The sequence below is a fragment of the Meriones unguiculatus genome, chromosome 19, assembly GCF_030254825.1.
Source record: "Meriones unguiculatus strain TT.TT164.6M chromosome 19, Bangor_MerUng_6.1, whole genome shotgun sequence".
Taxonomy (NCBI): domain Eukaryota; kingdom Metazoa; phylum Chordata; class Mammalia; order Rodentia; family Muridae; genus Meriones; species Meriones unguiculatus.
Genome location: NC_083366.1, coordinates 64,775,658 through 64,798,895, shown reverse-complemented (window position 1 = coordinate 64,798,895; position 23,238 = coordinate 64,775,658). Strand labels below are relative to the sequence as shown.

The 23,238-nt window shown below is 47.8% G+C and overlaps 1 protein-coding gene across 5 annotated transcripts; it reads left to right on the top strand.

Moving 5' to 3' along the window:
- The first annotated feature begins 3,585 nt into the window (after positions 1 to 3,585).
- Positions 3,586 to 18,527, top strand: LOC110563417 (F-box/WD repeat-containing protein 12-like). 5 transcript variants are annotated; one of them, XM_060372502.1, is made up of 11 exons: positions 3,586 to 3,744; positions 7,169 to 7,206; positions 9,062 to 9,219; positions 11,246 to 11,402; positions 11,765 to 11,883; positions 13,939 to 14,148; positions 15,407 to 15,565; positions 16,354 to 16,564; positions 16,971 to 17,146; positions 17,228 to 17,355; positions 18,105 to 18,527. In XM_060372502.1, exons 3-11 carry the CDS (start codon positions 9,196 to 9,198, stop codon positions 18,220 to 18,222), a joined length of 1,302 nt encoding a protein of 433 aa, XP_060228485.1. In that variant the 5' UTR covers positions 3,586 to 3,744; positions 7,169 to 7,206; positions 9,062 to 9,195; the 3' UTR covers positions 18,223 to 18,527. The 5 variants fall into 5 exon arrangements, with proteins under 5 accessions (XP_060228485.1, XP_060228484.1, XP_021516158.1 ...); XM_060372501.1 differs by having other exon boundaries at positions 8,403 to 9,219; XM_060372503.1 differs by having other exon boundaries at positions 3,588 to 3,744; positions 8,403 to 9,219; positions 11,242 to 11,402.
- Positions 18,528 to 23,238: the final 4,711 nt, after the last annotated feature.

Here is a 23,238-nt window from a genome sequence, read left to right as displayed (position 1 = left end):
TCCAGCTTTTGCCCAGTTGTTACTTATGTATACAGTCCAAAGTCACTGCTTGGGATTTCCTGTCAAATCCACAAGGTTATTCTCCAGCTTTATTTTTGGGTGGTCCATGTGTGCCGTCACCATCTGGTGGAAAATGGTGTGCCACTTCCTCCGCAATACAGCCAAATGCCCTTGTGACCCTCCCCAGCTCTCCCCTGCTGCAAATTCCATGATCAAATAAGGCTTGGCTGGTGTGTCAGTTAAGTGGAAGAGTTTAACGATATTTGGGTGTTACCCGGATTCTGTGAGGTCCATGTCAGTGGTGCTGTGGGAGGCCTTGTTGATGCCCTTGTCCAGGATCTTCACAGCTACCTGGTGGATGTGGCAGACAAGCTTCATCTCTGTAAGTGTGCCATCGGCAAAGACCGCTGAGATCTTGTGACTGTCTTTGGGAGTTTCCTCATCTGAGGGGCTGTCCTGAGGCTCCTCCACTGCCTGTATGTTAACTTGGGAAGCATGGCATCACTGTACAGTGCTAGACGAAACCAACAGACAAACAAACAAACAAACAAAGCAGGTTAGAGAAGTGCACGGCTGCACATTTCCATATCACAAAAACCAGAGTTAACAACCGAATGATGCACTTCAACGCTATGGAGATACAAGAACAAACCAAACCCCAGAGCATAGTCAACAAAGCATAATAAAGATCTGAGACAGAATGAGTAAAGCTGATTAAAGTTCATCGCATGTGTGTATAGAAATGTTATAATAAAATTGCCTATCTTGTGCAGTTAATATATACTAACACAGTTTTGCAATAAGAAAAAAGAAACCAAAGTAAAAACAAAAAACCAAGCACATATAGTCTATATGGTGGTTTGAATGAGAATGACCCCATGGGCCCATTATATTTTAATATTTAATCTCCAGTGGGTGGAAGAGTTTGAGAAGGATCAGGAGGTGTCTCACTTGGAGTGGGCTTTGAGGTTTCAAGACCCAATCTTTCTCTACACTGTATGCTTGTGTCTCAAGCTGTCAGTGCCTGCCTGCCTGCCGTCGTGCTCCCTGCCATGACCCTATGAAACTGCAGGCCCCAGACACTCTTCTATAGGTTGCCTAGGTCATAGTGTTTTGTCGCAGCAACAGAAAAGCAAGTTTGTTGGTATAATGTTTTTTTTTTTTTTTAATGTATACACCTTAACCTTGATCATTCAAATACTGATTTCTCCCCCACCCCACCCCCAACTCTCTGGTTTCAATCCGGATATTGCATTGTGATACTCATTTTAAGCATCCTGTCTCAACTCTTGTGTAAACAGGACAAAATAAAGCAACTGGACACAATGTTGAGCAGGGAGGAGCCAGAAGGCAGGAGATGAGTGGGAGGAGAGCTAGGAGAGCAGAGCTGGAGGAGAGATCTTGGAGGATGTGGAGCATGAACCAGACCTAAGATTTCACAAAAAGCAAGTATAATGTGGGAAATCTAAATGTTAGGAAACTGAGGGCTTGGAGGTTTAGGAGGGAGCAACTATTGCCCAGCATTGTGCTCTAGGTTAACTAGAAACCCAGTCTCTGTGTGGTGATTTGGGTATACAGCTGTTTAGGACTAACAGCAGCTTTACCAGAAGATACAACAAATAGTAAATATTAATAGTCACTTACAACAAATGGTACAGGCAATGAGAAGGTAAAGGACATTAACTTTTCACATTACTAATGAAAGCAGTAGGAACCCTGCCGAGGATACACTCAGGAGACTTTGTGCTTCCCTGGGCTAAACATACTGGCATTTGCTGGTTAGGAAGTGAATGCAGGGTACTTCAATGGTCTTATGACTTGGGCCCTAAAATTCTGTAATAATTTGACTTTTGACTATCTCACCATCCCTTCACTCTAGCTATGCAATTATCCTTTTCGTTTAAACTCAGGTCAATTGGTTTAAAGAATAGTAGCCCCTCACTGGTGCTGCAGGGCGCCCTATGTACACATCTGGAGGCGCCAGATCCATCCACGGCAAGTCCATGTGCAGGGGTAATGGGAGAGAGGAGGCCATGTCTAACATCCCAGTCTTAGGATCTCCCCATCAAGAGTGAGCGTGGCGTGCGCTGGGAAGACCACCAGGTGCCCGGAGGCTCCACGCGCATAGTCTAGGGCCATCATCAGCTCAGCCCTCTGCTCCACACTCTTCTGGGCCACCACTCCTGCCCAACCTTAGGTCACCTTATGCTGTGCCTCGCACACACCCAAAGCAATCATTTCTGTCCCTGGAGGAATCGGGGATTGTCATTCTCCATTCGGTGGGGGCCTGAATCTCAGCCGGGGTCCTGGAGCTCTGCTTCCAGAAGAACAGGGGTGTGTTTCTCTCGAGGGCAGCTAGAGCGCTTTAGGGTGAGGCCCGAGTGTGCTAAGCCGTGGTGTGGAGAAAGCTTTCCCACAGAGTGTTACAGTTTAGTTCTTTAAGCACGAGATCTTTGGTGGCAATGGAAGCTCCAGCGTGCCCAAGCCTATGGCAATATGAAGTGTACAGCGCTTGGTTAAGCTGCTGTGCTGAGCACGGCAGAGGCACGGCCAAAGCCCATGCCTGGTCAGCCTGTGGCCAAGACACAGACCTGGTGAGGCCCAGGTCAGGCAGGCCAGAGGGCAGGCCCAATGAGACAGCTCAGTGGAGGATAACTGATGAATCTCAGACGATTTTGAAGTAAGAAAGTGTGCATCTTTATTTGTGTGAAATCAAGGACAGTATAAATCCTGGGTAGAGAGAAGGATTGTGCGGGTGGTTGTGTTTGATTCACTGGGGTCAGGGGTCCAGGGATACTTAATGGTCCTATCACAAGAAGGAAGATACAGTACTTAATTATCCCATGGGGGCATCTCCAAGTACAACTGAGGGTCAACTGATGGCCAGACCAAGAACAGGCATGTGTCTCCGAAAAGGCTCTTGGTGTCCAAGCTTAGTGGTACAGAGCTTTTAAAGGCAGAACTCACAATGACCATACTTGACATCAAAGTCAGATGAGGACCAAAGTAACCTTAACATTTTCATTGCTGACAAAGCATAGTCATGATTTTAGACACAGCGTGGTGGCCCTCTCTGGGGAAGATCTCTTCCCCTACACACCAGTTCCAGTACCCGTGCTTGCTGGCCAAGAACGCGAGGTGTGAACTCTGTAGCTGGCCTAGCAGGGCCTCAAGCAGCTCTGTCCCTGCCTTCATTACACACAGTACTCAGTATTTCACTCTTCTGAGGCTAAATTCATTTGTGTGTGATTTTAATGGCCGCTGTTAAGTTGCGGCATACAGTAGAGGAAGCACTTGATTATAACAGAAGATGCATGCTTCCTACTCTTTGTCCTACTGCACAGCCCGTTTCTGTAACAGATCAAGTGTGTTGGCATCGCTGGCAGTAAATACCGCCGAAGGCGGTACAAGCCGGGACTCGGCAAGGACCGAGGCTGACTATAATGAGAGGCAGCAAAATCCAAGGTCAGGGTCAGGCGTCAGCGTTCGATGGGCCAGCGCAGAAAGGGGTCTAAGATGAGCTTCCAGCAGGGCTGACCAGCGGGGAAAGATGAGCCTCAGAGCGGAAGTTGCCCGAACAAATTCCGCATGTGGGCGGGCTTGGCTCACTGCGGAGGAAGCGGACGTGGCGGGGCCGGGGCTCGGGCGGCGGGGATGGCGCCGCAGCTCGGCCCGCACGAACTGCTGCACGTCTTCTCCTTCCTGGAAGCCCGCGACCTGCTGCGCGCCGCGCAGGTGAACAAGGTGAGCTCGGGCCGCCCCACCGCCGCTCTCCGCAGGCCGCGCCCTCCAGGAATTGGCTTGGCCGCCTGCTCCCTGGGCCCTTCCCGGGTTGCCTTCTTGACCACGCCCCTGTGGTGGATGTCAGCCGCCCAGCTCTCAAGGACTTGGTACAGGGCGACCAAATCAACATTAATGTAAGATACTTGCTTTTCCCTGCCAGATTGCTTACTGAACGGTGACAGAAAAGACGCGGAAAATGTCTTTTTAATGTCTCTTCCAAGTACCTACTGCATGCCTTGCATTTTAGTCTCTTCATTAAGTAAATCAATGTTCAAAGGTTAGGTACATCTTGCTTGAACACAGCACTTAATTTGTAGTTTCAAACCTGTTCGGTTTTAAAACTGAACCCACAGAAAGACACCAATACTATTCATTCTAATCTTGTCAACTTTGCCAGAACCTTCAAACAGCAAGTATGCCACTCACTCTTCAGACCTCAGAGGACCCAGAGTTGACATCGGGCAGTGAAGCTGAAGGTTCTAAATTTCAAGTGTGTAGATAGAGCATCACCTAGTTGTTTGTTGTTATTTTTAGTTCTGGTGAATATGCCTGGGGCCTTGCGCTAACTCTGCACTCTACCAGCCGAGGGTCTTGTGTCCGCAGCTGTAGTTTGATCAGTATCTCTGGCCACTTCTTCTCTTTGCTACACTGTAATACTTCTTGGGGCCTGCATCTTTTTCCGTTGTATCTGTTGCCAAAACTTTGGGAGCTTGAGAACTTACCTCACATTGTATCAGTTTGTAATTGTACACCTTGTCCCTGACACACTCTGGAAAGAAAACAGAGGCCGTGACTTCACCAGTCTGCCCAGAGCAGCTGTTTAACATCTGGGTTTATCAATTGTGAGGGCCAAAGGTACGTTTTAGGTTTAAGTTACTGTGCTAAGGAGATGTTTAGACAAAAATGCCCCCGACTTGCAAGCCCCACTTGTCCAAGGACAGATGACTTCCTGGAATGCTAGGGACTGTTCAAGTAAGAACTCAAGCCAGGTGTTTCCACCCCTGTAGGCGAGGTTGGTTGCCCCAGCTACACAGGATGTGCTTGATCACGTGCAGGCAGGAGGTACGCAGGCAGGAAGTATGTGAGGGATGTACGATTGTTCCTGTTTGGACTAAGGTGGGAAGTGTGCAGTCTTGTGGGTGCTGCCGTTATAAGCCCATGTCTAATGTAATCTGGTGCTTTATTCCAGAAATCCCAGTGTCTATCTCCCTGGCCAGTATTAGATAAAGCTTGCTTCAAATTTGGCTCAAAAAATGTAGTGGTCTTATTCTTGCCTGGTGGGCTTAACGAATCACATAGTGAACAAGTAAACGATCTACCTCTGGAAATGGGTTAATTAATTTGACCGGCAGTCTCGGGCCCCACTGAAAATGAGGGAAGCAGGGTCTGCTCCAGGTACCAAAGCCTGCTGAGGACCTGGCAGAATCTGTGAAATAGCTGGGTGAATTCTGTTCCCTGTTTAGAACTGGTGTGGCCTGATACTAAATCAGAGTAGGACGTAAGCATAGGTGCCAGCTGTCAGCATACGGTCTCTGGCAGGGGAGGAAGAAAAGGGCACCTTGCCTCCTCCAGGTCCTTCTCAGACCAGAGAGCACCACGCGGTTCCCAGGCTCCAAGGGTGATTTTAATTCTAGCTAGTAAATGACTGAGTTTCATGCCCACGTTTACTCACAAAGAAACTGAGCATCACGCAGGGGTTTGCCAGCGGTGATGATGGTCAAGTGCAGGGCTTGAGTTGAGTCCCCAGCTGTTTTTGCGTAAGTAGGCGGGATAGTTTAGTGACAGAGTTTGAAAAGGGTCCCTTCTGCTCCTTGATACCGCCAACTTTTCATGGTTATATAATCTACCCGTAAGTTATATGAGGTCAGTAATCTCTGTGCATTTAACAGAAGGCTCCTTAAAGGTGGCCAGAATTCATTCTGTGGAACATCACACGTTACATTCTCTACTTGACACGCAAGATCCCATTTGGCTTTGAACTGGGAAGATGCTTAGATCTTTGCTGGTTTGATTTTGCAAAATTACAACATCATTACTGGATAAAAGACTTCTCTCTCTTTTCTTCTTCTTTTTTTTTTCTTTTCTTTTTTCAGGATAAGAATCTCATAGTTCAGGCTGGCCTAAAAATCCTCCTCATCCTGCGTCCACCTCCCAAATGTAATGATTACAGGCATGCAGCAGCACACTCAGCCATCTTAAGCTTTGTGCAGATAGCTCTGTGGCGGGAAGAGAGAGCAGGGCCCACAGAGGTGCCCATCCTGGGTGACCGTTTCCACTTGACCATCTTGTGACTCTTAAGACATCCCTGTTGCCACAGCTCCACATAAGATTTCTGAAATCATTTCCAATTCTCCTAGCAAGAGATCTTACTTAAACACAGCTTGACCTTGCCACTCCCCTATTCAAAATGCTCAAGTAGCTTATCAGTGTTTTTGCATGGAGACTCAGGAGTGAATCCACCCAACCAACTCCTTTCCCAACCAGACCCTCATGTTCTAACTGAGGCAAATTATTCAACTGTCCTTCTCATATTTATAGATCATTTGCATATCCAGTATGTTTCCCTACGTTGCTTTAGAACAGCTATCCAGTCTTTGAGTAGTCATTGTTTTTCTGAGCCTCTGAGCTCATCAGCCACACTGAAGCTCTTTTTTCATTTGGTGGTGTTTGTTTGTTTTTGTTATTTATTCTTCTCATATGTTACACCTGACTGCCGTTTCTTCTCCCACCTCTCCCCACCTCCCTTCTCCCCCGGATCCACTCACTCCCCCTCCTTTCCCTTCTGAAAAGAGCAGGCCTCCCAGAGATATCAACTAAACATGGCATTCCAAGTTACAGTAAGACTGGGCACAAACCCTCAGATCAAGTCTGGATGAGGCGACCCAGTAGGAGGAAAAGGATACCAAGAGCAGGCAAAAGAGTCAGATACAGCCCCTGCTCCTAATGGGAGGAGTCCCACAGGACACCCAGCTGCACAACTGTAACATATACACAGAGGACCGGGCCAGACCCATGCACCTTAGTCTTAGTCTGTGAGCCACAGTCAGCCCTGCTTAGGAGATACAGGGGGCTGTGGGAGGACTCAGGGACACCTCCAGCTCCTCCAGCCCTTTCTCCCCCTCTTCCAAAGGGTTCCTCAAGCTCTGCCTAGTGTTTGGCCATGGGTCTCTGCATGTGCTCATATCAGTTACCGGATGAAGCTTTTATGATGACAGTTACACTGGCTCATTTGGTGCCTTATTTTGTGTATTGTTTTTAATGCCCAGGCTGAGCTGTGCTGAATGCTGGGCTGGTTTTGGTTTTTGTCCCCTCCGTGGAGTTCGGCAGGCTAGGGTGCTAACTAGTTACTGACTGACCAATGCCATCTTTCCCCTCCTTATTCTAGGTGTGGAATGAGGTTTCGATGACCAAGGAGCTGTGGAGGTGAGTGAAGAGGCAAGGGCAGTCCTGTAATGGAGAGGTGTCCCTGGAAGGACAGAGAAAGGATTATATCCCTGCTCCTTACCATGAGGAAACTCCTCTATGGCTAATAGTCTAAGACTTTGTATCAGCAGGATTGCCAGACTCAACCACCTGGATTCATTTCCTGTGGTTTGTCAGTATAACTAAATTACTTAAAAAAAAAAAAAAGTTCAGGGCCGGAGAGATGGCTCAGAAGTTAGGACCACTTACTGCCCTTCCAGAGGAACCCTGTTCAATTCTCAGCACCCACGCTGTGAACTGGCATTTCACAACTATCTGTAACTCCAATTCCAGGGAACCTGTCACCCTTACACCAATGCTCATATATATAACGATGCTCATATAACATTGAATTTGCTAACCCCCTCTAGTTTATTCCTTCTTTGGAACGTATTATCCTTCTTATTCTATACTAAGATAAAGCTAACAGCAGCTGGGGGAGGGGCGGCAGACAGGTCCTCAGTTACCTCTGGCTGAATGTAGGGCAGGAGCCTTGAGGGTCAGGTGGGAGTTGTATTGTGGTCACACTTAGTGTAAAACAGCTGTTCAAACATGAAGCTTCTTCAGAAGCCGAAGGGAGCCTTTTATTTGGGGACCTGTGACACCCTAGAATCCTCAGTTATTTCAAGGCTATCTTAGCATATCTAGTTTTCAACACTGAACAGCACCGTTCTGCTTGTTGCTTATTAGTTCTTATACCTAATATTGACTATAAAAACAACGTCAGCCAGTTTTGAAGCAGACTGTCACTGCTTCTGTCTGTTCTTGGAGGAACTGACTTTTAGTTAATTGTGGGTAATGCAGGTCCTGCCAAGCATGTGGCTCAGAGAACTCGTCAGAATGAATGAGACTGGTACAGTCTGCTGCTGAAGGCCTGGCATGGTGGACACGTTTATGAGGGGGAGATGCCAGGCCCAATCTGAGAGTTCCCTCACATCACTTCTTATAAGCCGGGGTATTTCCCTGAGTGAAATATTGTTCCTGAGAAGTTAGAAGAAAATTCCTTTCACATCACCTACCTTCCTTGGACTATTACAATCCTCATAACTGCATTTTTCTCTTATTTCTTTTTTTTTTTTTTTTTTTGGTGTAATATCATGATTTTTCAATGTTGATAGTTGTCCATCCTATGCAAGTCTAACAAAATCGTTCTGCAGCCCTTCCTGTCCAAGATGATACTCCCAGTACAGCAAAGGTTCAGAAAGCACATGCGCCTCAATCCCACGCAGACAGTGGAATCCTGCGCCACACACTACAGTTCTTACACACTGAGTCGGACACGTGGGTGTCTATGGGTGCCTTGCTCAGGGTTTCTGTTGCTGTAACAAAACGCCATGGCCAGAAAGCAAGTTGGGAAGTAAAGAATTTATTTAGCTTCTGCATTGCTGTTTATCACTGGAGGAAGCCAGGACAAGAACTCAAACCGGGCAGCAGCTGATGCCAGGGCCACATGGAGGGTGCTGCTTACCTTACTGGCTTGCTTCCCATGGCTTCCTCAGCCTGTCTTCTTATAGAACCCACGACCACCAGCCCAGGGCTGGCACCACACACCGTGGTCTGGGCCCTCCCGAACTGATCACTAATTGAGAAAATGCCTGACAGCTGGATCTCATGGAGGCCTTTCCTCAGCTGAGGCTCCGTCCTCCCTGATGACTATAGCTCGTGTTAAGTTGACCCACAACCAGCCAGTACAGTGGGTGTATAAGTTAGGAGAAGAGACACTCTGCAGTGATGGTGTCATACGACTGTGAAGGGCATCTTTCCCATCTGACCACATTCTCCTCTTCCTGAATTGACTGATGCTGGGTGGCGGCAGAGGATTCTCAGTGAGCTTCAGTACATGCCAGTTCTGGAAGCTGCCCTCAGTAAGGCCTCCCCAGCCAGACTGCCGCTGTCCTTGCACTCGACCCCTTGACCCCCGTAGAACTTCAGACAGTAGCTTGAATCCACATGAAGAAACAAACACCAGCAAAGGTAAAGGAAACTACGTAGAAACATAATTTCAAAGTAGTGTGAATGCCTTTTGTAACTTTTTCTCCTGGTGTGTAAAAGCAAGAAGCTAACCCACTCCCTGTCTCCAGCTCACTTCTCTTCAGCTGGGGTCTAACCCCACAGATCACACATGCTTCTCTTACACTTCTTACACGTACGTTTTCCTTTTTAAGACGATGTCCTTCTATACAGCCCAAGCTAGCTCAGCCTCAGCAGTTGTCTTGCCTCAGTCACTCAGGTGCTAATATGACAAGTGTACATCCTTACACCAGCTTATAAAATCTCTTAATGGACATAAAATGTAAGCAGATGTAACTTGTGACAAATAATAAAGGAGGGAGGACAGAAATAGACACGTACGAGCAAGTGTTTTATATACGCCTGAAAACTGATTGTGTATTAAAGTGTTTTATATACTCCTGAAAACTGATTGTGTATTAAAGTGTTTCATATACTCCTGAAAATTGATTGTGTATTAATCAAGGTGTTTTATACACTCCTGAAAATTGATGGTGTATTAATCAAAACTATACCTAAGTATATTGAAATCCAAGTTAATCTTCAAGGCAATCACTAAAAAGTAAGTAAAAATATGGGAGAAGAAATGACAAACTGAAACAGTACATAGACCACACTTAACACAAGTGATGATAGCAGTGAAATGTAGGGGTGTAGCCTGTCTTTTGCTACTTAGTGGGGTTTTCCTTCTATCCTTCTCCACCCCTTTTCTTCCACCCTTTCACCTCCTAAGAGAGAAAAAAAAAAAAAAAGGATAGAGAGGAAAGCAGAAAGGTCCCTGAATAGAATCAGGGGCCAGAAAGGGGGCAACATTATCATTAGACTACTTCCTGCTGATTAGGGGTGTTGAGTTTTTTGGGGCAGGTTTGTTCTTTGCCATCAGTATATCTACAACTACTTAACAAATTGTGACCAACAACAACCCACCCACCTCTCGGGGACATAGCGTCTATATACCCTCAGGATTCCAAACATCACACAATCGCAGAAACTATGTGCAGCTGGCAAAATCACACCACTGCTAGAGCAGGAAGCAAATCATAGTCAGCTGCTTCGAAGCAGCACTATACCACCACACCTGGGATTAAAACAAAAACATATTCCTATGATCTTTCTGTGCTTTTTAAAGGATCCAAAATTCTCACTATATAGGGAGGAAAGGCTTAAGACAGGAGAGCATTAAAATAACAAAAATATGATTATACAACCTAATGAAAAGGCAAAGATCCACAGAACTGGCAAAGAAAATGGCCCAATTTAATACTCTATATATGTTTAGTTTTCTTTGTTGTTGTTGGGGGGTTTTTGTTGTTTTATTTTTTGTTAGAAGATATGGAGATCAAATCAGTACCAGTGTGCATGCTTGGCAGGTTCTCTACTTCTGAGCTATGTTCCCATCTCTGAGACACACTTTGGATTAAAAGACGTAGTATGTTGACAGTAAGAATTTGGAAGAAGGCATACATGCAAACAATAATGAAAAAAAAGCTAAATGACTAATGACATCAGACTGAGTAGACTTTGAGATGAAACCTGTAAAGAAGTGTGTTATAAAATGATAAACAGGTGAGTCTTAAGGAGGCAGTATGGCCCCTGGAAACAAGCAACAGAATGGAAGGACAGACACAACTGAAAATGTAAATGGGCAGTTTGACACAGTTGGAGACTTTCAAAGTGGCATCTTGCATCCTAGTTGTTCAGCGTCTGTGTCCCCAAGAGCAGGATAGTGGTGAGCACCTGTTCCACAGGGCTGCCGTGAAGGGCAGTGTGTCCTATAAAAAGCAGGCATGGTTCGCATGCCCCCACTCATTTACTGTCAGCACTGCCCAGTTTGACAGAGAAGAAAGTTGAGGCCTACTTGGGGACAGTGAGTTATCTATGGTTTCAAAGCCAGAATGAGGCGAGGCCAGAATCCAAAGCTAGACCTTCTGCCTTCAAACCCCGTGACTACTGTACCCTGCCCGAGCTTGTGTGTCTCTGTGTCAGGCAGCTGTGTCTGAGACGCTGGGCCTCCTGCAAAGCCTTCCCAATGGTCGTGGGCACACAGACGTGGAAACAATACTATTTCTGCCGGTCTGAGCTGGAGTTCCGTGTGGAATCCGGGCGGCCACAGGACTTCATCTGCAAAGCTATTTCTGGGCACACAGGTATGAGCTGGGGAGTAGCTGTGTCCACCCCCACTGCCCACCTCTTGATCAAATCTCAGGGCACTTGGCATCTCAGCTAATGGCAAATGCAGGTCTTGTTGGATGTTATGTCATTTGTGGCTATATCACGGGAGGAAGAAATAAGTTATCACCTTTTCAGAGTAAACTGCAATAGGACAAGCCAGGCCTCTGTAGTCATAACTGGGCCCTGCTCTCCGGAGTGGTCATTCATCAGCTGAATGGTTATAAGCTATTCCCTGTCTCTTCCTTGTCCCCTGAGCAAAGCACTTATTGTGTCCCTGAAACTGCAGAAGAATGGCTGTGTCAGATCTGAGTCCGCCCATGCCTGTGCTCTCTTCCAGGAAAGATAGATGAGCTGGCCTACGTCTCGCCCCACGAGTACCGCTTTGATGACAGGGCCAGGTCCGTGGTTTGCACTGTGTCTTCAGACTGTACTGTGCGTGCCTGGGATCTACGTGAGGTGAACTGCGCCCTGGGGAGGGAGGGATCCCTGTCTTGTCCTTGGTTTGATTATCTTAATGCAGTGTAAGCACCCCATTTTGCAGATGAGAAATCCGAGCTCTGCCATCAGCTGCCACCAGTCAGACATAGGGATAACAAGCACGGGGGCTTTTGAGACCTGAGTGTAACCAATCTTGTGTGACACGTGCCCTGCCTCCTCATGGAACAAGACCTTGCGGGGGCTGGGGGCTGTTGTGGCCCTGTTCCTGGGGTGATAGCTGCTTTGCCATTCCTCACATTCACTGCAGGCTATGTGGTCATGGTCCTCCCTGCTGGAACTCCTGCTGCCACCTGGAGGTTCTGCCAGATGACAGCTTTTGGTCATCCCCAAGTGTGTGTGCACACCAACCTAGATAGCGTGCCTAGAATTTAAAACTTTGTTAGTACTTGTGCAGATGTAAAAACTGAAGACTTCACAGTTTTTTTTCAGATGGGATCTCACTCTGTAGCATACATACACACAGTGAATAAGTAAATAATTTAAAAAGAAGACTTGAGGTCTTTCCATAGTTGCCAGAAGAAAAGAGAATGCCTCCCTGTATGGGCCAGCAACATTTCTGTTAAACAACTAGACTGTAACATTTTGCTCCTTGTAGGCCAGAATCTCTTTTAAAACTACTTAACTCAGCTGCTGGGACACAACAGGAGCCGTAGGGTAGCTTACTGCAGTAATACTTGGTCATTAAATTTTTCTTTAAAGCCAAAATACAGAAATACCCAACGGCCCGTGGGGCTGCAGGGAAGCCATGATGTGCAGGTGGGCGCCATTCTTCCCGGCATGGGCCACCTTCAGGATGCCAGCAACCCTTCCTGCCATTTGTCCTGGCTTCCCGACCTCAACACTGCTGGAGAGCAGACCTTGCTCTGTCTTCCTCCTTAAGGACTCAGTTGTTACCGCGGCTGCCATGTAACACTGGCCCTTGCTTCCCGGGAGCACAGTGTTTGCGCGTGCTCTTCGGAGGTGACTGCCGGTGGGATCTGCGGTGCTCTCAGGAAAGGTGCTAGCACAGCAGTTCGTGCCCCTTTCTCTCCCACCATATGCCATCTAAGGACACGAGAACCTTCCCCACATGACCGAACTTGCCTACGCCTTGACCGTGGACTTTTTTTTTAGCTCCAGAAGTGTGAGAAAATCCATTTCTGTGCGTCACAAATTGTTCCATCTGAGGCCTTAGGCCTTTTGTTACAGCCGCCCATGGCTTTTCTCATGTAGTCTCTGCCCTTACAGTTCTTCCGTGTGCTTAAAAGGATCTCGTGTAGCTCAGGCTAGCCTTAGACTTCCCCACTGTTGGCATTCCATGCATGTGCCACCCCTTGTTGGCTTTTCTGTTTCTGTGCCTTGAAAGCTTCTAAAACAAAAATGGCAGCCTGGGAGTTCAGCTCAAGGAGACAGCACCTGCCTGGCATGTGTGAGACTTGGGGTTCAAGTCCTGGTGTTAGAGGGGGAAAGTCACTTCACTTTAAATAAACAGTAACAACAACTAGTAAGAATAACTAGTCAGTTCAAATCAATGGTCTCCATCCCTTTCTCCTAATCCTTGATATTAACAGTGTTAACAGTTTGGCCTTTCTCCAGCCTTTTTCTCTGGCTTTTGATACAGGTTGGATTTTGCCCTGTAGGTCTGGCTGGCCTCGAACTTAAGGTAGTTTTCCTGCCCTTTCCTCCCGGTCCCTGGAATTGCAGTCCTGAGGTACCATGCCTGGATTATTTGGCTTGGTTTCGTGATGGTGATTTCCATCCATCTACATCCAGATACAGGATCCTTTAGGCATTTTTGGAAGGTTTGCTGTTCATGTGTGTATGTGTCTGTGAGGGGGTTGGAGGCTTTTCTCCTTTTTATTCAGTCCAGGACTCCAGCTCATCAAATGATATCACCTCAGCTAACCTAATCTAGAAACTCCCTCTCACGGGTGGGCTCTGTGTGCCATGGAGCCCAGTAGAGGGTAGGTCCAGGTAAACCTATGCCGACTGATGAAAATAATATGTATCCTACGTGAATTTTGTTGTTGCCAGGGCACAGAGATCTGGTCCAGTCCTGTGCAGCCTGCTCCTCTGGTGACTTTGGTGGCCTATCCTCAGCTGCAGCTGGTTGTCACAGTGGACGTAGAGGGCTTGATCATGGGGTGGAAAGCAGAGACGGGGGCTGAGTGGGCCTCCTTCAGCTTACCAACCTCCTGTTCGTCAATGGAGGCCTGTGACCACCCCGATGGCCCCTTCCTGCTGGTGAGTGACCCTGCTCTCAGGAGCCCCTCAGGGCTTAACCATAACCACCTCTTGGTTTAGGTCACTGTGGGGGCTGGAGTCTGGATCCCTCCTCTTTGCCCACCATGTGGAATGCTGGTTCCTCTGTCCTTCAGAGACTTCTGTGCGGCATCAGCCTTTCTCTGGAGCCTCTCCTGTTGTAGTGGGGACCTGCTGTGGGGAGCCCCTGTGGTTTTGTAGACATGCGCCCTTGCTTTCTGTGTGCTGACTGGTGCTGGAGTTTCTTCTGCCTGTGGTTTTTCTCCACTCTTCTTTCTTATCAGCTTTTTGTGAGGTGCGCCACTCCTGACCTTCAAGAGCGGGGCTGGCTTCCATCATGTGCTTTTGTGCCTGCACTGAACTTCCAGAACGTCTACTCAGTTAGACAGTGTCTGTCCTTTCTGTTGTCTGTCCTTCCTTCAAAGGCTGTCCCTCCAGGGTTCAGGCTCCCTCTCCTCTCTCAGGACCCCAGGGTAATACCATTTTCAACAGGTTCCCTGATACAGTGCCTGGACACTGTCCTCTGTGTCATGCAGTGACAGAACAAGAGCCTGTGCAGTGCTGACTTACCCACTGGGGAAATCATGCTGTCACCCCAACCTGCAGCTGGGTGTGGGGGTCGTAGACTTGCCTTGAGGGTAAGATAGGCAGTCCTCGCCAGGATGGAGCCTTTTGTCTTCGTGGTGCCCAGCTGCTCTTCTCCCTCCACACTTCCCAGCTGTTGTCACTCTGAGTTTAGAATGTGGCTGTTCCTATTCTCCCGTCCTTCACCAGGTCACATGCAGACTGCCCAGTTTGGTCAGGCACCTTACCCAGAGGTGTTAAAATGTTTATTTTTCTACAAATTAAACGGTATTGTGCTTTGAACTGGTTATGGAGTTTGCTTGTTAATGTACATATATATATATATATATATATATAGGGTTTAGGCACACACTGCAGCAGTAATTGTAGTAACATTTGTACTCAGGCAGAGCTTCCCGACTTAAGAAACCTTTTCTTTTGACTTTTTACTTGCCTTAAGTGTGAGAGGAAACATTTTAAATGCCAGACACACAGGCAGACTGCTTCTGTCTAGACTGGAAGGGGTGGCAGAGGGTCAGGTGCCAAGGTCCTTCTGGAGGCTTGGCTCTGCTCTGGAGACTTACATTGCTGTGGGCCGTGCCTACCGTTGGGGGTGGGGACACAGCTCCATGGGAAAATGATGGCATTCCTCATTGTTACTTTCTCTCTTTTCCAGGTAGCCTGTGCTGAAGGGAACCTCTATACTCTGACAGTACCACAGCTGCAAGTGGTCTCCAAGGTGGCCACATTTCCTCGTGCCTCTGTGAGCCTCTCGTGCTCACCTGACCAACAGTGGGTGTTTGTGTCTGCACAAGGCTCAGACATGGGCCCGAAGGTCAGTGCCTACGGATGGATCCCTGTCCACAGTAAACCTATTGCAGTGGGAGGTGGCTAGGGAGCCTGGGTCCTGAGGCTGCAGGTTCTTAGGCCATCCCAGGACCAAGCCCTGCAATGAGGCAGGGGTGCACCTCTCCCCTGCAGGAAGCCCAACCCCTGCTACCCTCTGCTCTTTCCTGTCTGCTGTGAGCTAGAAGGGCCAGCTCTCTGCTGGGGAAGGCAGTCAGTTCTGAATGGGTTCAGGCTTGGCCAGCTCCATCAGGATGGTCCTAAAGCACTGTCTGGTGTGCTGAGGATGGGGAAGAGATGAGGGAGTGGTGAGGCCCGATGCAGATGCTGGGGAAGAAGGAATTTGATGTGTGGGGGTGCCGTTCGGCCCTGCCTCCTGCACCGTGGTAAGGAGGAATGCCCTGCAAGTCACAAAGTCCTGACCATGACCTGCTTCATAGGCACAGAGATGTCCAGTCATGTGCCAGGACCTAACCTAAAAGTTAGACCACAGAAAGAAGAGCTAATGGAACCTAATATCTAGTGGACCTAGTAGCCAGGGAAGAAGGTCTCTAGGGAATAGCAGCTGGGTACAGAGGACACGGGATGCTGCAAACCACAGCCTAAAAGGGGGACGTGAAAATGACCTGGACAGTCCTGTCAGTCTAAAGTGTGGGTACGTGAGCAGCCAGCTGTGCAGACAGTCCTGCCAGAGGCTGAGGTCAGCTTGGGGCTGGAGGCTTTGGGGAACCCCCAGGCCCCTCACCGCACTGTGACCATACAAGGGTGTCTCCCCAGCTGTTCTACACTCAGCCCCTGCTACACCCATCAGAAGACGGACTTCCTGTCTCCACCACTCTCCCGGTCAGGCTGAGCTCCAGAGCCTGCTGGGCTCCTGATGAGGCGGCCAGGCTGATGGTGCTGCACAGGGATGATGGCGGCATGCACCTGGTGATCACTACCTTCGAGTTAAAGACCAGCAAGTCCAGGGACAGAGTGAGCATCCTGGGTAAGGTCCCTGTGCTGGCACGGCCTGCAGTTGGTGCTTCAGGACAGGCTTCTCTCAGTTCCTCTAGGACATGTTCTCTTCCCTTCCAGGGAAGTAGAGGCAGAGTGTCCTGGAAGCTTTGCTGTGTGATTTCACATACTGGGTAGTGGTGTGCTTACTACTAAGTGCTTAGTAGTTAGTACTAGTGCTTAGTCCCAAGCTTCAGAAGTAAATTCCACACCTGTGGTCCTCTCCTGTGTGGGTGGCAGCACCCCAGCATTTTGCTGCTGCTATGCTGGGTTTTAGGGATCGAAACGACTGGGTCAGGAGCAGGGCAGAGCCATACACTTTTCACTGTGCCCTGGGTCATCGGGTGAGGCACATAGCCACGCCCGAGAAGCAACCTGTGTGTTTTTATTTTTCCAAGCACAACAGCTGGCCAGCTTCCCCTTGCCAGACACCGTGACTCCTCACCTCATGCAGGGCCACGGCTCCCAAGTGATCCTGCTGGCCTCCAGGTCGGAACTGGTGCTGTTCACCATCCATGGCCTGCAGCTGGTGGCCTTCCAGGACCACCAGAAGCCCATTACGTCTATGTGGGTGGTGAGTGTGGCCCTTCCTGCCCGAGGCATGCTTTCTGCTCCTGGGAAGCCACAGCCCTTCCTCACTTGACTTCATTTCAAGGATCTGAACTGTGTCATCACCTCTGCCTTGGACCTGTCCCTGCGTGTCTATGTGTGGAATAAGGAGAGCACATCTCCTGTCCTCAAGAGCTGCTATCATTTGCTTGGAGGATCTCACAGATGGGCCAGGTAATCGGCTCTTCTCCTACCCTGTGTCTATAGAGTGAAAAAGCATGAACAAGTCTTGTCATGTTGCCCAGGCTGGCCTCGAACGTCCAGCATCGTGATCTTCCCATCTCATTCTCTTGAACAGCTGAGAACAGATGTGCAAATCACATCTGCTCAAAGGAGCAGCTCTAAAGGAACTGGTGGGAAGGGTGTCTGTAAGTGTGGCCCCATTAACAGGGTCTCAAGATGAGCCCCTGTGCACATCCTGTTTCTTTTTCTGCTAACAATCAAAAAGCCACAAACAGCATTTTCAGCTCTCGCTGTGCACTGTAGGTTGTCTCCTCCATTGTACAAACCAGCCCATGCTGGTATTATCCCCAGTTTTCAAGTTAAATATATGAAAGGCTTATTGAATGTCTTATGCATCGTACGCAGAGAACAGGTGTCAAAACCAGGGTTAGACCTTGCAAAGACACTGTAAGAAACAGTCGGTCCTGGCAGCTCTCACGGGCACTTGCCTTTGACCACTGATGGATTCACTGCACATTCCCCCGATGTGTCTTACAGCACTAGGATCTCTGTGGTTTAGGCAGCTCTGCCAGGGGGCCCTGACATGGCCTTCCCACTGAAGAATGGAACAGTGTTTTCCAGTCATGGCAGAGGGCTAGACAGAGTTGGGAAGGTACAAGCTGGGCCCCACCTTCATGTTCCCACGCAAACATTTGCCTCCATTCCAAGGGTAACACCTGGTGTGTCCTTCTTCTTTGTAGTGGATTTACCCATGTGAAAAGCGACAGCGTGAGCATCGCCGGGGTGGAAGCCAGAAGCACCGGAACAAGTATTCTGAGGTCGTATTGCTACAGAGTTCAGCTTAGCGCCACCAGCTGAAGCTGCTCTCACCTTGGGTGCATGCAGACTCTACCAAAGATATGTCACCTTTGGGGAAAGAGCTACTGAGAGCTGTATTCTCGCAGGAGCCAGTGAAGTAGATTCTGTTGCCTTGTGTTTCACTGTCCTGCCCCGAGAAACAAAGGAGAGTGAGTACCATCCCTGAGGCTTCTCAGGTTGCTGGTCACAGACCGTGGACTGTTTGTGGTAGTGCTACACAGCCTGCCGGCTTGCAGTGTCAGGATCGCTGCAGAGTTGTTTTTGTTATGGAGAATGTCATTAAAATATCTTTATCTGCCTGTGCCGTATTGTGCTGTAGACACACACTCATGCATAGACTTTGCCGTCACTGGAATGAGTTCTGTGAGACCATCTCAAAAACTCAAGGGCACCAACAAAGCAGAACGAAGACGGCAGCTTTAGAGTTGATCAGCATGTGAGCCCTGCTGGGTGAGTGGCTGTGCCACGGGGTTCTTAGTTACAAGCAGTGTGTTCTGGCAGTTAACCGCTGAAACCAAAAGTGGAGCTTGGTAGAAGTCAATGGAGCATCTCACTTTCGAAGGGAGAGCTACAGAACCAAGATGGAGCGAGGTAGCATGGACAGTAGGAGACAGGCAGGCCTGCCCGATTCTGGCCCTCTAGACTCTCAGCATTTCCCTCAGGCTCTGCCCTCTGCTACCACTGAGCAGCTTCTAGCCGCCTCAATGGAAAACCCGTCTCAGCTGTTCCTGGGAGAGAGGTGGGGGCGGGGAGCGATATGTGTCTCCATGCTCCTCTGACATGCTGTCTTAGGGTCTCAGGGGTCACAAGTCCACACACAGGAAGGAAGAGCCTGATTTCTTCATCTGCAGGAGGTACCTCTAACAAAGACTGACACAATGGAGAGCTTTCTATCTTGAGGAATTTTTCATTATTTTTGAAGAGTAAAGACAAGGAACTTCAGACTGTTTTTGTAATGGAAGTTTTAGTTTCTTTGTAAACTCAGTTATGTTGTGTAAATATGCTTTTGTCTTAATCCCAAGTGTGGGATTTTTGTTGGCCTATAGTTTATCCACAGCTGATACCTGTCTTGTGTGGGACATGGCCTTTGACAGCTGGTAATGGCCTGCCTCATGTGGCATGGAGGGGTGTGGTCTGGGGCCCAGAGAGAAGAGTGGTATGTGGTGGTGGCGTGTGGTGAGGGGCACTTTAGAGAGATGGATGGTATGGTGGCTTAGAGCAGACAAACTGAGAGAAACACTTCAGGGCACAGCAGCTTGGAGGAGCCTGCTGGCTGCATTTGCTGTTGACAGAGATTGGTATAGCCCTACAAGAACCCATTACCCCTAAACAGCCGGGAGAAGCAAAGGGGGTCTGTGCCCCTCTCCCCACTAACCTTCTCTTTCCTACTTAGGGTTGAGGAGTTGGAAGGGACTTAAAAAAAATAGCTTAAAAACGAGTGCCACATTGCTTTGCCTAATATCTGAATGCACCCTGTTTCTTACATTAAGCCTTTAGCAACAGTGTACATGCCATAAATAACCATGGCCACATAGGACACAGATGATTCCATAAGAGTTCCTGCTCTGAAGCTGTCAGTGGGAGTCCTCACCTGCCCCCACACAGTTCTTTATGATGTTCTAAGACTCATGACCTAAGAATGAGGGTAAAGAGGACAGAGCCATTTCTAGGTGGCAGTGGGGAAAAGGGTAGAGATGAAACCAGCAGACACAGCTACCATGGCCCAGCAAGAAAGATCGCTGCCGTGTTCTAAAGATGATGGGAAGATTCTGATCAGTTGGAGACCCCGTGGGCATGTTCTAGTTACAGGTGCTCTTATGGGCAGCATCCTCAGGACACAGATGGATTCCTATGGGAAAGTGTCAGCTCTAACATGAGGGAGATGCAAGGCTCCTACCCAAACAGCCCACAGACAAGCGTGTGAAGCTATATGAGCCTGCCTTCTGCAGACCAAGGAGTCAAGCCTACCTAGTACCACAGGCTCATGACCTCTGCCATTTTGAAAGTTCAGCCTAGTCTACTGAGTGAGTTTAAGCAAAGACTAAGCCACTTAGACTGTCTCAAAATAAAAAGTAAAATGAAGGCTAGAGATGGATTAGTCTATGCAGAGCACTTGCCTAATTTGTGGGGCCCTCGGTTTTAAGTCCTGGTAATATAAAAAGAAAATGAAGGACTATATAAAAGCTTATTACACAGTTCGTATGCTTCTAAGTATTATGTTATTATAAATATTATCTGGAGGTGATAATACAGAACTTTTAAAATATGAACAAGTTCTAAAAATGTTGCACTCTTCTATACAGTGTTTTAGAAACCTAATAAAGGTGTTAGAATTACTAAGAAAAACTCGCAACAGTGGTAAAAGCAACCCACGAATGAGAGTCTGTGTACCAGCGACAAGATGAAAAGCATCCTGTTCACAGGAACAGTAGAATCTCCAGAAAGAAAACAGAGACTTTCCAGGACAGAGTCATTATTTCATGTTCTCGGTCAAATACTGACAGTATTGCCATATTTTTTTAATGTGGAAAAAAAAAAGATTCTAAAAAATATATCTGTAGCTACAACTAGTCAAGACAATCCTGTAGAAATAAGAGTTAGAGAATGGGATAGAGCTGCCCTGTGAGATACAAAGGAAAAGTAAACTTGGATAATTAAATAAAGATTGGTCGGTCGTACAGCAGACTAGAAGGTCACAAAATAGCATGAGGATTTAGAAACTTACACACGGTAGGTAAGGTTTTGAGTGGTGTGTGGGGAGCAAAGCTGAAGAGACTCTGCCCCAGTGCGTGGAGTCGGATCTTCCCACATGTCAACACATTAGAATTCCTCAAATGGAAAAAGTCAAAAGGAAAATTACAGACAAATTAGAACTGGGCATCAGAGTTGCTGATAACCCATGGCAGAATCTCTAGTTCCTGTCCCCTCTCCCCCAACTCTTGACATATAAAGGAAGCACACTTCTCTCTACTGGGTCTTGTGACATCGAAAGACTTAGTTATACATGGTGTATTTTGTACACATGCTTTTAGAATTGTTATGGACATGAAACTTGCAGGAATAAGAATTTCTTATTGCTCACATGAACAACAAACTGGAAAACAGCCAAATTAAATTGCTGATTTTCAATAAAAAGTGACATACAGTGACATCGTATGGAGCAAAGAGTGACATCATCTACAGAGGTAACTTCTTCCTCACCACATATGCTGCAAACTAGATGTACTCTCCCTCCCTTAAGGCTCCAAAGTCCAGTCAACACAAATGTCCTGGCTAGTTTTGTGTGTCAGCTTGACACAAGCTACAGTCATCAGAGAGGAAATGCCTCCATGAGACCCAGCTAAAAGGCATTTTCTCAATTAGTGATCAGTGGAGGAGGGTCCAGACCACAGTGGCCCTGCAAGGGGGTAGGTGGGTGGTCCTGGGTTCTACAAGAAATCAGGCTTAGCCAGCCAGGGAAGCCAGTAAGAAATACCCCTCCACACCCTCTGCTTCAGTGCCAGCCCAGGTTCCTTTCCTGTCCTGAATTCCCCCAATGATGAACAGCAATGTGGAAGTGTAAGCTGAATAAAGCCTTTTCGCTACAACTTGCTTTTTCCGTCGTGGTGTTTCACTGTAGCAATAGAAACCCTAAGATGACAACCAGATAAGCAAAGAAAATTTGAGTTGTGAAGTATTTGAATTTGATCTTTTTTTTTTTTTTTGTAAGATGCCATGCACAGTGTAAAATTTCTCCCTAGGTCCTCACTTTTTAAATAGGAGATGGAAGTCTCACTACCCAGGTTTGCCTGGAACTCTCCATCCTCCTGCACCTTCTTGCTTCCACTGCCTGAGTGCTGGAGTTGCAGATGTGAGCAGCTTACACAATGTAAAGCAGCTTACACAGCTGACCAAAATGTAAAGCTTTCATATACCAAAAGGTACCGTAAAGCTGAAAAGCATGCTGTCAATTCAGTCCCCAAAGAAGCTAACAGGAGTTGGGTATCAGTGTGGACAAGACCTCTAGAGTGTGGACAAGACACTGGAGTGGTTGCTTAGTGGGGTAACCTGGACCTTCCTAAAGAGTCTGAGCCCCGAGCTGAGGTTACGGTCATTGCTCCTTAAGAACCACCGCTGAAAATTGATACCCTATGGCAAATCGCTCAACTTGGCTGTCAATGAAAGTATGCTGGACTTTGAGTCACTAGCATACAACATGAGAATTTTCCCTGTGCTGCAAATCTGTCTAAACAATTGTCTAGCTATATTTTAGGTAACTGGACTGGAGAATTCGATACTACGATGGAGCAGCTGAGGGTGGCCATTGTCATGGTAAATTTTACCAGAGTGGACGCAGGACTAGCCACAGGATTATCATCATGGATTGCTGCAGCCATGAATCATCTGAAGGAATGGGCGAGCATGGGAGCGTTAGCAGGCCTTCTGGTGTTGGTCACCTTGGTTTGCCTGTGGTATATATGCAAGATTAGAGTCTCACAACAGCGTAATGCAGCCATGACCATTCAGGCCTTTACAGCCATTGAAGCAGGACAGTCTCCCCAAGCATGATTGGCTACCATAAAAAGCCAAAATGTTACGCTCAGGATGCGAGGCTAAGCACTGCACTCAGGGTCAGCCACTTTGGACCCAGAGAAGAGCATGTCTGATTGCATGCGGGTTAATGCCCCAGGTCCCGCCTCTGAGAAAAAGGTATCGACCGGGTCTGATGCTCTTTGGGTGGATGACACCTAAATGAACATCAGTACAAAGTCCCAATTTATTTCTAATATCAGAGATCAGACCTCTACTCTTGCCTGATGCGTCCAAAACAAAAAGGGGGAACTGTAGAGAGCTGCGTAATGCCGCACCTGAAAGATGGAGCTGGTTTCCGCCTTCCACCTTCCCGATGGTGAGTGCTCTCTGTCACAAACAACTCCACATTTGGCTAAGGCTGAGGATCTGGCTTGCTTCCATGTATGTGGACCTATCTGCATTGCCCACGTGGCATGCTGAAGTTGGCTACCCAGAGGCTATTTA